This window comes from Phocoena phocoena, chromosome 10 (genome assembly GCF_963924675.1).
Source record: "Phocoena phocoena chromosome 10, mPhoPho1.1, whole genome shotgun sequence".
Classification (NCBI taxonomy): domain Eukaryota; kingdom Metazoa; phylum Chordata; class Mammalia; order Artiodactyla; family Phocoenidae; genus Phocoena; species Phocoena phocoena.
Window position 1 is genome coordinate 88,825,131 of NC_089228.1, and position 17,147 is coordinate 88,842,277.

At 40.0% G+C, this 17,147-nt stretch overlaps 1 protein-coding gene across 1 annotated transcript in view; it reads right to left on the reverse strand.

Annotated features, from left to right (window-relative positions):
* Positions 1-17,147, reverse strand: part of CDKAL1 (CDK5 regulatory subunit associated protein 1 like 1) — a 640,361-nt gene that overhangs the window by 119,878 nt on the left and 503,336 nt on the right. The window contains exon 13 of the mRNA XM_065885642.1: positions 4,695-4,757. Within this exon, the coding sequence (XP_065741714.1) occupies positions 4,695-4,757 (63 nt within the window). The remainder of the gene's footprint in view (positions 1-4,694; positions 4,758-17,147) is intronic.

The window sequence follows — 17,147 nt, forward strand, 5'->3', positions numbered from 1 at the left end:
TCCAACCTTATTAAGAACCAGCTGTTCCTAAGAGAGTTTTCAAGATAAATGAAATTTATTCGTAAAATAGTTTGTAAAAATAGATTATACACATCTCTACTATTTTTAAACAAAACATCTGTTTCTTGATATAATTTTGGTCCAATTATTTTATTCCGGGACTACAACAATGTATTACAGGGATATTTGGGTCCAGATGAAGTGGACTTGGGCAGCTGCACTTTTAGAGTCCTTCTGTTAATGACTCAGAGCTTTTATGGCCTTGTCCTTGCCTTCACTTTGTATGTGCCCACTGCTTAATGGAGCTCTGACTTCTTGAAGCAATAACTACCCTCTTTTTAACTGCTGCTAGGGTTGACTGTGGTTTGAGAAGCCAGGCATCTATGTTTGTTAGAACTATTAAAACAAAACAAAACAAAACTGGACTGTTTGTGGATGGAGAACTGAAGAAGTAATGAGGCGGGGAGAGAGAATTAGATGATTTTGACAGTCTGGGCCTAGGCTGGCTTACTTTCAGGTTCCGGGCTGTGTTTCTGACGGCTAAGATTGCTACATCAGATCCCTCGGAGTGAGTGATCTTCTATCTATTCACATGCTGACTTATCAAGTGTACTCACACGCAGCTGTCTTCTTGGACAGGTGAGTTTGTTTACAGTTCAAGGGATACGTGTCTATGCGTGTAGAAAAATCATTAAAAAAAATTGGTCACCAAAAAGACAAAGAAAAGTTTATTGCACCAACACGGGAGCCATATAATAATGTTTCTACTTGTCCACTGATTTATGTACGAGATGTAGAACATTTTACAAATGTAGAAAATTATTAAAACAACAACAGTCACTAAAAGAAAATGAGAAGCCTACTTCACAAAACACAGAAACTATAACAGTGACAGCCTGTGAAAAACTCACTTTTAATGGTCAAGTATATATTAATTCATATAGATTATTTGTTGAAATAATCTCTGCCCCTTAAGTTCCATTAAGAGTTCTAATAAAAGAATAATGGAATAGGAACTTATTCAATTTCGCAGATGTTAAAAACCACTATAGATCTAAACAGAACTGTGTACTTTTTTCTTTCCAAGTATTTTCATATTTTATAGTAGCTTTTTACAATAGCAGATTATAAAAAACATCTGTGTTCAGCTAATAAACCTAGATTTCTCCAAACACATAATTCTGATAAAATCTAACAAGAAAGAAAAGAAGTAAGGAAGGAAGGAAGGAAGGAAATAAGAAAGAGAGAGACATCTTTTATATGCATGGCAACATTTTCGTCAGGCCAAAGATAAAAAGCATATGCTAATTTGCATACCTTTAATAAAAGTGTTCTAATTATAGCCTATTCTACTTACCTGTGACTTCTCCAAAGGAAAAATTCAACTCCAGGTTGGCTGTCTCTGAAGTGGAAGACCTCTATCCCTATAATCTTCCTGGTAGTTAGTATGTGTTTTCAGAAATTCCAAGCTATGTTTATTATGTGTTTATTAAAATAACAGAGGAAAGAATATACTGTTCAAAATACAATCAGATTACCTGCTGCTTTGGATTCCCTTTACCAATGTTCCCTTTTATTAGGATAGATAAGTGGGAATTAGGTTTGGTCAAGCCTTTCTGTGTAAGTTTGTGTTATGAGAACTCCCAAAAACAATTTTTTAAAAAATGGACATGGGACCAGAGATAACAATCCAAAATGAAATTCGTCCAGTCTCCAGCAAAATTTGTCTTAGAGTCTAAAAAAACAACTCAGGTATTTTTCTTAAGACTAATTTTGAATGCTCATTTTGCCCTAAGCTTTATTTGCTTTTTGCAACAGCACCTAAGAGAAAACAAACTGACCATTTACAACCTAAACAATGGCTTTACAGTATGATTAAGAAATGCACCTGGCTTCACTCAAACAACAAATTTGTTTAACCTGGTGACTTTCCTGTGTCTGGGGTCAGGCAGGAGCAGTCTTGGTTGGGGGGAAGGAAAGGAGAGCAAATATAACTGACTCACTGAGAACAAAACGGTGGTACTAACGCCCCTTTGTAATGACAACTGTTTTAACAGTTTCTTGTAGGCAAGGCTATCATTTAAGTGACCCACTATAATTTGGGATGAAGCCCCAGGAAATTATGCCAACTCTAGAACAGGAGTTGCATTCCTGAGTTTACTCAGCATAATGAACCCACTGAAATGCTGAGTATTCCTTCTTTGGTACAAATTTACATCAAGGGAAAAATGAACAATTGAAAAGATTTAGCTGGAGAGGAAAAGAATATCACAACATTCGCTCCCGGGAGCAGACCAGAGTTTAGTTTACTTCTTGCATCATTTTTACTATGGAAAACTTCAATCATATAAAAAAATACACAGAGTAGAATGACGAACGCCTACAAACCAATAATTCAGTTTCAATAATCATCAACACATGGCCAACCTTATTTTACTGTGCCCTGCCCACGTTCCTCCTTTGATTCTTTTTTAAAGCAAATCCCAGACAGCCTATACTTTATTTTATATAAGCTTTATATAAGCTTTTATTTATGACACATGTATATATTTAACCTGAAGATCACTCCAGAAATCTCATTGAGCATGAGATGTTTAGACCAACTTTAACCACATCTTACAAAACGTTTTACACTAACGTTTTTTCTGCCTAGAGAACGAATTTGTTCGAATATAATTGGGTAATTAAAAATGACAAAGTAACTCGAATCACAACCTTCTATTATTTTATTTATGGGGAAAAAAGGAACATTCTAATATTGAGAAAACAGCGCACGTGACTCAATCCCTGTGATTCTAGTCTTTGTGGAAACTGACCAACAAGAGACACAGTTAAAAGTAACACGGTTACACTTGCCTGGTTGGAGCTTAGAAGATCCGGAGGAGGCAGTAAGGGACGGGAGCCAGAAGGAAAACTCTCCCCTTTCCCTTCACTACACGTATAGAGTAAGACAGAACGCCCCCAGGCTGAACCTTGGGGGCTTCAAAACTCACTCATCAAGCAGTCCAGCTACTTCACAGTAATTTATTACCCATCTTAAAGCAAAGATCAAAAGGAACTCCATCTAGCATTTTATATTCAATTCCTCACTGCCTGATGACTAATTTGTAGAGGAATGAAGTCTTCACAAGGGAAGCCAAAATCATCTGAGGTGACTTTGATACAGTGCCACAAAGGATATGAAGAGGAAGCTGGGAGAAGCTGTGAATGGCGAAGTTCCATTAAGAGTTCTAATAAAAGAATAATGGAATTTCCCTTAACTGTGAATTTAAAAAATGTTCGAAGTGGGCAAAATTTAGACAAGTCAGGCAAAACCTCTGATTTGTCATAGCCTCTTGTTGCTGCTGTTGTTAAATGTTAACTTCAGCCACTGTTGCATTTATGTTTATTAAGTGGCATCGTCTAAAAAAAAAATGCAACTTCCCCACCAGAAATCTGGCCAATCTCATTCCTTTTGCTCTTGTACTACTTATCAGCCTGCACCTTGCGCCTGCGTTGTCAGACACGCCTGGCTCGCTCGATCACTTCCAAACAAATTGCCATATTCTGCAAAGTGACTGATTTAACTTGAAAAATGTAACTTGAAATGATAAAATTTTTAGTCTTGTGTATCGTCGCGGTCACGTGGAATATAAACACCTCTTCTGACAAATTTCTGATGCTTAAGTCAACTGTTCACTACAGAAGCACTAGAAGCGATTCAAATTCTTTCAACTTCTATGAACAACTGGCACAACTTTTTCCTCGTGAATCCAGACATTTCTGTATTCTCAAATAAGGAGAGTAGTTTTCACACTACTTATTTTGGCTAGTTAAAAAATCCTTACCACATGTCTCCTTGTAGATTCATAGATAAAGATTTAAGTTTATATTAGCATTTCAACTGTGCGAATGTTTTGTTTGCTTCTGAAATCACCTCGAATTAACAGATTTACTGGAACCTTATATGATATAGAAGTTTTGTACAAGTCTCAGAATACTTTAATGTATTCCCCCCCATGAAGATGTGGTGTTGAGCGTTTTCTTTAAAAGTTATGTTTTTTTTTTAAAAGAGAACTTATCTTTTACAAATATATGGTGAAATACTTATAAATGAAGAGATGTTTGAGAATTCTTCAAATATAGGAAGTGGAGAGTGTGGGTATAAATGAAACAAGACTGGACATGGGTCTATGAAACTATGGGACGGGGATGCAGGGGTCATTACTCTACTCGGTCTTCTGTGTAGCAAAACTCTCGGGAGTGAATATTTCAGTTATGATTCTCGGCACTGCTTTTTGTTAGGATTTTTATTTAGAAACATAAGTTTCTGTCAGAAGCAATGGAGAACCAACAGTTGGCAGATAATATTTCAACTGTCTCTACCAATTCCAAAGCCAGGTTCGTCTACTACACTGTTTGGAAAGAAAAAACCCACCAATCAAAAAACACCCCCAAATCTGTCTTTTCACAGTCTATGAGATTTCAGTGATGATATGTAACTAGATTTTAATATGCATAAAATAGAATTCTTTTAGTTCAGAAATACAGATCTTCTCTTTTCTTTACAAGAGATAAAGAGTTAAAAAATTAAAACTGAAATATAAATGTAATTGGTAACTGTAGTTCAAAACCACTATACACTGGTGAAAAGTGTGCTATACCTTCAGAAGGACTTCTACTACCCAGGAACACTAATAACATTCTTCTCTTACCTTGTGATCATATGGGTTGTAAGAATGAAATACTTGAGAAAGATCTTTTGTTCTTTGCTTTTTCTGTGGAAGAAAACACAAACATGTGAGTATGCTGATGGCAAAAATATACACATGTGTATCTGTCTATCTGTATGTATGTATGTATCTGCTTTACAACATTGTTTATTTAGAGATTCCTCCTTTGTGCAAGCTGAGGGGTTACACTGTCAACCTGGGACAAATGGCTATAACTGGAAACCAATGCCACTTGATGGCTATGTGGATCACTGTCACAGACCAGTCAGGCAACCTCCTTCTAGCAGGTTCCGTAAGTAAAACTCTATTTATAATAAATGTATAATTCAGAGACTAAAATGAAGAAGAAACTATGAAAAGAAAGAAAAACATATTTAGGACACTTTCAATTTCATTGCAACACCAACTTCAGTTACTCTGAGTTAGGCACTAGCATGCATCCATTTAAACAAGCAATATGCCTACTTCAGGCCTCCTGGTCACAGCCTGGGTCTGTCTGCTGGAGCCTGCAGCTGTGAGGCTATCTTTGTTCTGTCACTGCTATATAGTGACATAGATATGTATATATGGCACTGTTATATATATGGTGTCTCACACACAGTAGGCCCTCAATAAATATTTGCTAAACTAATGAATAAATGAATATACCTGAGTTAGGCATAAAACTATTGTATCGGTAATGATGACATGGTAACTCATCCACAGTTATGAACAGAGAAGCCTCTCTTCACTTCCAATGATGTTGTCGTCATTGGAAGAAGCCGGGCTTCTTCCAATGATGTTGTCGTCATTAGAAGAAGCCGGGCTTCTCCACCTCCTGTTCCTCAGTGCCTGTGACAATGGAGAAGTGTGCGGTTCTCCTATGAGAGTCGACTATAAGAACCAGCTTGTTTACTAATCCACTGTGATCTGTCCACCCCCCCACAGCCACCATGAGCAATTCTGTGGATGGTTCCAGACCTTCTGTGCATATATCTTCACACACAATTGATTACTATTACTTCCAAAGAAAAGGAATCATTCCGTATACACTGTTCTGAAATTTACTTTTTTCCTCTTCACAATTTATCCTTGCCAAATTTAAATGCTTATATATCCAGCTCTGCAATCCCTTAGACAGAGTTATGAAATCCAAAAACTTCTGAAATCTGAACTTCTTTCCTGAAATGCATTTCAGTTTATAAATATAGTGATAATCTTTGCACAAACATCTTTGCCAGCTTGAGTGTGTGTATTTTTTAAAAAAAAGATAAATTATGGTAGTCAGGTTGCAGGATCAAGTGGAATGCATGTTTATTACCTTGACAGAAACTGTCAAGCTGCCCCCTCCCCCAAACACTAGACCAGTGTGTCCTCTCATGAAGAGTGAAAGAGAAGAAGGGATTGTGGCTTAGGTTGGAAATTCTTAATTTCTCTTTTTCGTTTAAAGGTGAGAACATTTTTAAATTTAGAAAATAGATACTTTAAAAACAGATACTGAACATCATCCCAGCTGTTGATTATAGAATTTATTTCTTGGGCTTCCCTGGCGGTGCAGTGGTTGGGAGTCCGCCTGCCGGTGCAGGGGATGCAGGTTCGTGCCCCGGTGTGGGGGGATCCCGTGTGTCGCGGAGCAGCTGGGCCCGTGAGCCATGGCCTCTGGGCCTGCACGTCCAGAGCCTGTGCTCCGCGACGGTGAGGGGCCCGCGTACCGCAAAAAAAAAAAAAAAAAAAAAAAAAAAAAGATAGAATTTATTTCTTGTATTTATTTTTTATACATCATAGAGTTAGCCCACTACCACATCTTAAAATTCTGTTATGAGAGTGGCCTTTTTGTCCTCAATGCTGCCCCCAGTTTGTTCCAGGCTCTACTCTGATGTTGTTAATGCTTGCCTGGTACCCATGTTTCCTAGGGAAGTGTTTCCTTCTTTAAACTCCAGCCTCCTCATGAGCACATCTGTCACACCTCCCCTACGCCACAGGTCTAGGCAGATCCCCGGCATAGGTTCTATATGACCTTGGGCAGCTACTTGGCTCAGCAGTCAGAGCTGATATGAATTAGGACCTTATGTTAGAGTCATTTGTATACACTCACATTTTCCCAAAGATTAGTTCCCTACTTCAGAACTGTCTTCGGAGCCACAATTCCAGTTAGCAGTCCTTCAGCTCACTTGGCCTGTTTCCACATTCTGACACCCACTAACAGGCATCTCTCCCTGCAGCTCAGCTAAAATTCCTACCTCCTCTGTCCAGCTCTGAGCTGTGCTTCTGACCACTGGGCTCGAAAGTAATCTAACACTGCTTTTCTCTAGAGAGCAGAGATGTATCTCTAACAGTTTGGAAACAATCCCCTGGCTCTATAAGCCCTGGAATCTGTTCTGAACAGGTCACTTGCCTGCGAAAGTTTTCATTAGCTTATAATTTTCTCTTTCCTTTCCACACACCCACTTAGTTGGTTTAACAGTTCTTGGCTTATACTTCAATCAGAAGAAAAATGACGGATATTAACACTTCCTTTGGTAAGAGACAATATAAAACACTGGGGAAATTTTATTTTCAGAAAGGAAATTATGCTTGAGAAGATAAAATAGGCAGCATATCAATATTCAACCTAGGAGGTGTCCCAAGGACCAATCAGTCCCTAAAATGGTTGAGTTACCAGCTTGAGTTGGCAGGTGGATAAGGAATATTCAGAGGTTCTTTTATGTGACCTTTTTATGTGGGTTTGGATTTTATATCTTTATTTTGATAGCTAAAATCTAAATACACCTTCTATTATTTGGGGAAGAAAGTAGGGTATAAATAAAAAGCAAATAACACTATTCAGACTAAGCCCCAAAAGAAGACAGTGAGGAAGGAATGCCCTTTTTTTCTGACAACAAATTTATTATATACAACTGAAGTAAAGTCTTGGCTATGAATACTGAAGGTTGTATGTTACTAGTCCAGTTAACTGAACACCATTGCTATTTTTCCTGTGAGGTCAGAGTCATATAGCCCAGAACTGTATCTTCTGGGATCCAGAATAGGGATTGACAAACGATAGCCCCTGGGCCAATCCAGCCTATTGCCCATTTTTGTAAATGAAATTGTATTGAAACACAGCCACTCTCATTTTCTTATGTATTATCTATGGCTGCTTTCACACTACAAGAGCAGAAGTTGAGTGGTTGCAACAGAGACCCTATAGTCCATAAATCCTGAAGTATTTACTATCCGGCCCTTTACAGGAAAAGTCAGCCATCTCTCACCTAGAATCTCTATCTCTGACCATGGCCACTTCTGGCAATAGTCCCTTGACCCCCAAATCAAACGAACAACTAACTGTCCAGTAGAATTCCTTGTTTCTCCTGCTCACTGAATGAAGACAGCTCAAGAATCAACCCTAATGGATATCCTGACACATCAGGATGAACATATCAAGTAAAATAAGAATTAGCTGTCTTGCTGTCTTGTTTGTAGGATTTTGCCTTCTGGGCATTCTATATTCAGACAGAGAATGTTACAAGTTGTTTTCTAGAGCATGTTGAGATAGATGTAGGGCTTTTAGAGGCTTCTGTATTCACAATGTAACTGCGGATGGCAGAAACTCTGAGAAGAGACCCTTTACTAAGTTCTAGCACTAAAGCCAAGGAGAAGGTTTGGTGTACGAGTAACTAAAGCATGGTCATTATTGCTAGTGAGTCAGTTCCTCACGTGCAGACAATGTTAACAATACGAAGCTACAAGACCTGTTGAGCCTTGCTGTCAGCAGTTTTAACTGAAACGAAAAGCTGAGCCAAAAATGGAATAGTTAGGTAGCTTCCTATTGCATCGTAGTGTGTGTCTAAATTACCTCCCACTTTTTCGCCTGTTAAAATAAACATCTCAGTCATGCAACCACCTGTTAATTCTCCGAGTGTTCAAAAAGTAAACGTGTCAAACAAGTTGTGTGATGAACTTGGAATGAGGGTGGCCAAAGTACAATGAATATGGCAAACATCTCCCCGAGAACAGTACGAGGTGTCTTCAAGTCCACCTCGTCATTAATCTCAAGGTCCTGGCCACAGAGATGAGAGGATGGTAAAAAGTAACTACATGCTGAGTCCTGCAGTCTCTGTGGGTTGCAGCTGGGTTTAAAAGATGAGGCAGTATGGAAATTTGGTAAAGTTTCTACATTTCTGACAAGCTGAACATCTGAAGATCTCTATCCTATAGGCATTTCCCGCCTATAGGAATTTTGAATTTCACTCTGCAAGGACAGAAAACACTGATGGACCCCTTTTATATCCATGTTTAAACTCCCTTTCAGACAAAACAAAACAAATTTAAAGGCCCCAAAGGAGGATTTTTAACAGTTCAGATTTCCAGATGATGTAATTATTTCAATTTTTATCAAATGTAACAAAAGAGCTCGGATCTGAAAGACATTCCACATGTGATGAGAACCTGTATTTTGAACATGAAGTTACACAATCAACTGAGTTTTAACAGTATCCACCAATTTAACTTCTCCTGGTTCCTCAAACGAATTCAGTGTTTTCTGTGCCCATTTGCTACTTGTGGATTAAAGTTTTCTCAAATAAAATAGTGTGATTATAAGGTAAAACTGCAATAACGCTATGAATGTCATTTCTACATATGGATTCGCAAAAATGATGAAACCTACAAGCTTTCAGAGAGTTCGATGTGCTTAAGGTATATTATAATAAAATATAAATGTTTCAACAAATCCTCATCATACTTCGTGGTAAGGAGACAAAAGAGCATGTTTGAGTTTCAATGTACTGACTTCTGATTTCTGGTTCCACACGTAAGGAACTTGGAAATTACCACTGTCCTCACAAGTAATAAGCTGAAAAGACTGAAAAACCAGAAACTCAGGGAAAACTACTGCCCTCCCCCGCCTGCCCCCCTCCACCTCGCTGCAACTGGAGAGACCAACAGGCAATCACCGGGAAGGCAGCTTCCCAAGGCAGAGAGAATCCCTGTGGGAACCAATGCTGGGGCAGGAAAACCGGAACTATAATTGCTGGATTGTTGGAGGCCCGGTGCTAACAACTCTAAGAGCTAAGGACTCCAGTGGGATTCAGTAGTAGGGGCCCTCACAATGCTGTGAGATTTACTAGCAGAAGCTCAATGAGGTTCCCACAGTAAATATCAGAGAAAATCCCCTTGGGCTTCCAGCAGAAGGAGAGGGAAAAGGAGGCATTTTGAAATACACCAGTGCACTCTGTTTTGAACAAGGTCTGTCCTCAGGAGAAACTAGCTAATCAAAGCTGAACCTGCTAGGGTATTATTACCAGAGCCTAACTGACCTGGGGAATGGAATACCCAACTCCAGCCCACCTAGCCATCCTATCCCACCTAAGAGAAGAGAAAAACACCGAGAAGTGCACAGTCCAGAGGCCTAGGCTAACTAAAAGACTGAGATGTCATCATAGGAATGGAGACTATTTCCCCACCTCTCACATCCTGCCACATTACTAAAGGCAGTTCCTTTTAAGCAGTACATCACATCCGACTAGCAATAAAAATCACAAGGTATGCCAAAGGCAAAAAACACCCACAATTTGAAGAGATAGAGCAAAAATCACAACCAGACATGACAGAAATGTTAGAATTATCAAAAAAATTCTGATTAATACACTAAGGGCTCTAATGGATAAAGCAGACAGCAAGAACAAATGGACAATATAAGCAGAGAGATGGAAATCCTAAGAAAGAGCTAAAAGAAATGTTAGAGATCAAAAATAATGTAACAGAAATGAAGAATGCCTTTATGGGTTTATTAATAGACTGAACATAGCTGAGGAAGGAATCTCTGAGCTAGAGGATGATATATCACTAGAATCCTCAAAAACTACAAAGCAGAGAACAAAGACTGAAAGAAAAGAGAACAGAATATCCAAAGACTGTGGAATAACTAAAAAAGGTATGACATATGTGGTTATGGAATGACCAGGAGGAGAAGAAAGAGAGAAAAGAAAAGAAGAAATATCTGAAACAAGAATGACTGAGAATTTCCCCAAACTAAGGTCAGACACCAAACCACAAATCCAGGAAGCTCAGTGAACACCAAGCAGCACACATGCCCAGAAAACTACACCTTGGCATATCATTTTCAAATTATAGTAAATCAAAGATAAAGAAAAAAATCCTGAAAGAAGCCAGAGGGGAAAAAACACATTACCTATAGACAACAAAGGTAAGAGTTACATTTAACTTCTCCATAGAAACCATGAAGGCAAGGAGAGGGTGGAGTGAAATATTTGAAGTGTTGAGAGAAATCAAAACATCCACCAACCTAGAACTCTGTACCCTGCAAAATTATCTCTCAAAAATGAAGGAACAATGAAGACTTTTTCAGACAAACTGAGGAAATTTGCTGCCAGTAGACCTGCCTTGCAAGAAATGTTAAAAGGAGTTCTTTAGAGAAAAGGAAAATAATATATGTCAGAAATCTGAATCTACATAAAGAAAGCAAGAGCACTGAGGAAGGAGTAAGTGAAAGTGAAATAATTTCTATTTTTCTTATTCTTAATTGATCTGATAGATAACAGATAAAATAATAATAGCAACAATGTATTTGATTATGTATGCTTAAGTATATGTGAAATACATTACAGCAATGATACAAGGGATGGGAGGAAGGAATTAGGGTTATTTTGTTATTACAAGGTATTCATACTACCTGTGAAGTTTTATCATCCTATGTAAAAGTGGATTTCTTTTACTTGGACTAGCTGTAAATGTATATTGCAAATTCTAGGGCAACCACTAAAATAAGTTGTTCTCTTTGTTTTTGTTTTTTTAAAGTATAAATGATATGCTAAGAAAGGAGAGTTTCAACACACTTATTTTTTCCTGCTCCCTTTTGGGCAGAGAGCCTAAGAAGCGGTTAACGGATTAAGTGGCGAGTCGCAGCAGCGAAGTAAGAACGAGAGAATAAGGAGCCCAGGAAACTCACCAATCGGACGATCAGGTTCTGAATAGCTGACCTGTGTGTCATGCAGGGGCAATGATGGTGCCGTGGGGACTAGGAGACTGTGGCTCTAAATACATTCCAAGAGGCTGGAGTCCAAGTTCCAGGTAATAACGGCTAGGGATCAAGGACTGGTCAGTTACTACATGACACAGAAAGGACACGCATTCCACCTCAGGAACCGTATCCCGAGGCAAGAGGGTGGAAACAGCCAAGAGTTGCAAGATAATAACAAAGACTGAGAATCCGAAGGGTTGTTGGTGAACTAGGAACTGGGAGAATCACAGTGAGGTCTAAGGACTAAGCAAAGCAGTAAGAGACACCGAGGTCGGGGATAAGAAATGAAGCAGCCAGGAAGCCTGCAGAGGTGAGTGCAGGCCGTGGCTCCCAAGGATGTGGTCTGAGGCTGAGGCAGCTCTGGGATCTTCTGTTACACTTCCTGCAGGGGCAGGTTCCCCTAGTCAGCGTGTGGGCAATGCGGACCCCATTAAACTCAGTCTGAAATGGGACAGCATTTGGTTGAAGAGGGAAAATAGTACGGTGTACTGGGGAGGTCAGCTTTTGATAAAAGCAGAAAGAAAAGAACTGAGTCTATAGATAGATTATGCCATTTATACTGTAAGAAAGTAGGTCGAGTATAGGAATGCTGAGGCAGAGAAAAAAGACGTAGCTTTGTTGAATCAAAGAAATGGCTAAATGATTAGAGCACACAATGCAAGAAATGTGACAAACGATCAAATTTGAGCTGCAGAAAGAGTTTTGTTACGCTGTTAGAGATGGAGCATGGGAGCGAGGCTAGAGGCTGAAGACTGCGAGAAGAGGGTCCAATGGTTCTGCAGAAATGACACCATCCCAAAGGCGGCGAGGGGCAAGGGGAGTAGGTGGCATGGGCGTGAGAAAGAGCTAAGAGGCAGGACAGGTGGCACTTGGTTAGACAGGAGTACACGACAGGGGAGAGCAGAGGATGACTCCAAGATTTCTGACGCAGACAGCTGAGGGGAGAGAGGTACCCTGCACTGAGATAAGGAATCTAGACTGACAAGCAGGTCTGAGTGGTGAGGTGAGGGGGCAGGGAGTTCAGTTTTGAATATAGTGACATTTGGAGAGTTAATCTGAAAGAAGTTAGACGTAAGTGTATGGTGCTAAGAAGAGAGATGTGGTGCTAATTATCAGAAAAATGCAAATCGAAACTACAGTGAGGTGCCACCTCACACTGGTCAGAATGGCCATCAACAAAAAGTCTACGCATAACAAATGCTGACGAGGGTGTGGAGAAAAGGGAACCCTCCTACACTGTTGGTGGGAATGTAAGTGGCTGTTGGTACAGCCACTATGGAGAACAGTATGGAGGTCCTTAAAAACTAAAAATAGAGTTGCCATATGATCCAGCAATTCCACTCCTGGGCATATATCCAGACAAAACTATAATTCAAAAAGATACATGCCCCTCTATGTTCATAGCAGCACTATTTACAATAACCAGGACATGGAAACAATCTAAATGTCCATCAACAGATGAATGAATAAGGAAGACGTGGTACATATATACAACGGAATACTACTCAGTCATAAAAAAACCCCAAATAATGCCATTTGCAGCAATACAGATGGACCTAGAGTTTATCATACTAAGTGAAGAAAGTCAGAAAGAGAAAGACAAATACCATATAATCTCACTTATATGTGGAATCTAAAGTACGACAAAACAGAACTCATCTACAAAACAGAAACAGAGTCGCAGACATAGAGAACAGACTTGTGGTTGCCAAGGGGGAGGGATGGACTTGAAGTTTGGGATTAGCAGATGCAAACTATTATATGTAGGATGGATAAACAACAAGGTCCTACTGTATAGCACAGGGAAATATATTCAATATCCTGTGATAAACCATGATGGAAAAGAATATAAAAAAAGAATATGTATATATATGTACTGTATAACTGAATCACTTTGCTGTACAGCAGAAATTAACACAAAATTATAAATCAATTATATTTCAATTTAAAAAAAAGAAGAGAGATTTGGGAGTCATGAGCCTACTGGTGTAATTTAAAGCGGGAGAGGGGATATGATTGCATAGGGAATATAAGGACACAAGAAGATTAAGGTTAAAATCCAAGCAAATAATACCTCTCTGACTACTGGGCCGGGTATCTGCTTTGGATTTCATATGTAAAATGAAGGAGTTGGATTAGGCCAGTGGTTTTCAACCCTGGTTGCAGGTTAGAATCACTGGGGAGCCTCTAAAGTATATGCACGCTCTGGTCCTAATCCCTAGTGATGCTGATTTAATTGGCACGGTGGGACCTATGCAAGTGTATCATTTAAAAGTTCTTGAGTTTTCCTATGAGCAGCCAAAGTTGGGAACCACTAGCCAAGCTGATCCCTAAGGTCTCTTCCAACTGTTAACGTCTATTCTTCTCTATCAGTTCCACACTGTCTTTCAGCTGTTGCCATCCTGGGCTGTGAATTCTATCAGGCATTCCCATTCTTAATCTCCATATTATGCCTATAGCTTTGCCTTATTTCCTGACTTCTTCCTTTACTTAAAAATGGACTCTATGCAGGAATTCCTCTGGGGCACACTGAGGCTTTGGCTGCAGAGAACAGGCTGCTCTTACATATTTAGTTCCCTGTGTGGTGGGAGCTTTTTAAAAATCAGTGGAAAGCTAATTTAATAAATCTGAACCTTTATTTTGTTATCAACGTATAAAACATCAGAGGCTTAATTAAAAGCACTTGACATTATCAGCGCTCAATCACAACCTCACTTTTATATTGTAGGTTTTTGGCTGGTGTCCCTAAGATGATGAGAATCACTCAAGATCACCGAGAAGAAGGAAAAACAAGTCCCTGGAATTTAAACAGTCGACCCCCAAATTTAGAAATCAATTAAAAAAGTCAGTGATGTGAAGTATGTTTGGTGATCAAAAATACCCCAAGATACTCAGGGAAACACACAAACTTCAAAATATCACCTGCTTTTCCTTTATATGGTACATATATATAATACCTCTGTGTTCTATGAGAAACAACTCTACTGGGAGGATGGTAGGAAAAATAAAAATCAAGCTTTATTTATTTTTTCACCTCTCACTTTCCAGTAAGATCTGGAACATAACAGAAATGGCAATGAACGCTGCTGGCTGGAGTCCTAAACCTCCTTCTCTCCCTCCTGTTACAGCAAATTCAAGGAGAGTTACCATGTTCTTTAGTTTCTCCAATCCTCACAGTGCGGGGCCCAGTATAACCTCCATTCTTGGAAGACACTGAAACAGCAGACTTCTGAGAGGGGAAGTTAGAAAATGGGTAAGTGAATTTGTTCACCCGACCCTAATGGTGCTCAAGGAAAATAACCAGGCCAACGTGGAAACGCAGCACTGATTTTAAAGCACAGCAGTGTCGGCGGGAAACTTTTCCCTGGCCTTACGGTTTCTAAAGTAACCTCCGTGGAATGAAGGTGCAATAATCAGCCTCTCGTTTTCGTAGCGCGGGAGGTGGAGGAGAAGTGGCACCGTTTATCCCGGCAGATCCTCAACTAAGCAACAAATGCCGGAAGAAAATGCAAAGAGGGAATTCTGCATTAATGCAGTGGTACCTGATAAAATAAAAGGTAAGTAGCCATATCTCCTTATATCAAGCTCACCTTACTTTCTAAAGAGAACATTTGTTTGCAAGGAAAGGTCATTCTTTGAAAACAAAGGCATGGCTGGCACCTAAGGAAGGAGACTTAACCAGTTTGTGGTGCTAGGTGTTGCCGAAACGAAAAGCCATTACAAGTAGTTGGAAAAGAAACAGCCTTTCAATGTAAAACAAATCCCTGCAAAAAGACGAAGTCAAAGGGGGCTAAGTACCACACACCACACACAACGCTTCCTTCCAAGATCCTCTGTGCAGTAACTTCTGGGCGCTCCAAAGTCGCACATGAGAACGTGAGTTGCTATGAATATCAATTCAATATCACTTATCTTCACTCTGCCCTTCCAACGAACCACAAAAGAGACTTAACTTGACCTCTTATCTGGATTACTGTAGTAATATTTTCTTTCCTGGACTACCTGAGTCCAACTGTCACCCTCTAAGTCAAGAACTGGCAAAATAGGGTCTGTGGGCCAAATATGACTTGCTGCTTCGTTTTGGGCGGTCTGCAGTTTGTTTCTACATTTTCAAATGGCGGGGAAAGAAAATCCACAGAACAAGAATACTGGTTACCTGTGAAAATTATATGAAATTCAAATTTCCGTAAAGTTTTATTAGCACACGGCCATGCTCATTCATACACATATTGCGTGTGGCTGCTTCTGTGGACAATGGCAGCCTGGGATGGCTCCAACAGAAGCCCTAGGGCCCATAAAGCCAAAAATACTTACTACCTGGCCCTTGACCGAAAGAAGCTGCCAAGCCCTGCTTTAAATCATTGGCATGCAATCCTGACTGCACACTGGCATCACAGGGGGATTTAAAGAATACTGATGTCTGGGTGCCATCATTAGAGATTCTGGTTTAATTGATCTGGGGTGCAGCTTGGGATTTGGAATTTTAAAAATCTTTGCAGGTGAGGCTGACGTGAAGCCAGGGTTTAGAACCAATGCTTAACCCAACTCTGTCCTAAGGCCAGAGTGAGTTTTCTAATGCATGGTTGTCTGCTGTCACTCTCCTCTTTAAAAACCTGCAAGGGCTCCCGTGCTCAGAGAATCAAGTTTCAAGTACTGCATTAGGGCTTTGGCCCACTTTCCCCACTAACACCAAAGACAATGTCTTGTTCCTGGCTGACCCCACATTTTCTTGAGTTCACATCTTGCTAATGCTATTTCCTTAGCCTGGAATGCCTTCCCTACCATCTCCATGTATTAAATTCATTCTGAAAAGCCCAGTTCTAAGATCCTATCCTTCTTGCTGGATCCCCCTCCCTCCCGCAAACAGAAAGAACCTTTTAAATTACGTACTTCCACAGTTCGCTTCACCACTCTCCCTGTGTGTCACTGCCTCCTTGGGGCAGAAGCCATGTCCTGGTTGTCTGGGTAGCACCTCTTCCCTCCACAAGGCTTTATTAAAGTGCCTTGCGTGTGGGAGCTGTTCAGTAAATGCTGCCACCCTCTTCATCCCACAACATTTTGGTTTAATCTTCACTGAGTCTCCTAGACCCTCAAATGAGCCACCCAAGTCACCTTTTCCCTCCAGGCTCTCTATCTGTGAATACAACACTCAACTTGTATAACCTCAGCTTCCGCAGCTTCCTTTGTCCTCATTCTCCCTACAGATTCCTGCTGCCCCCACCTTATATGACTCTAATCACTTGCCCCCTGAGTAATCTGGGTACCTCTGTGGACGGAGGCCACCTCAGCATTCCTTGGTTATTCCTCTGTGAGGAGATAGCTGCTGTTCCGATTCCTCATAAGAGCCTCCCACCAGTTTTTCTGTCTTCATTCTCACCCTCTATATCTAAAATACATTCTCTGAGCTTTAAAAATTAGCTATTAAATCCCTATGT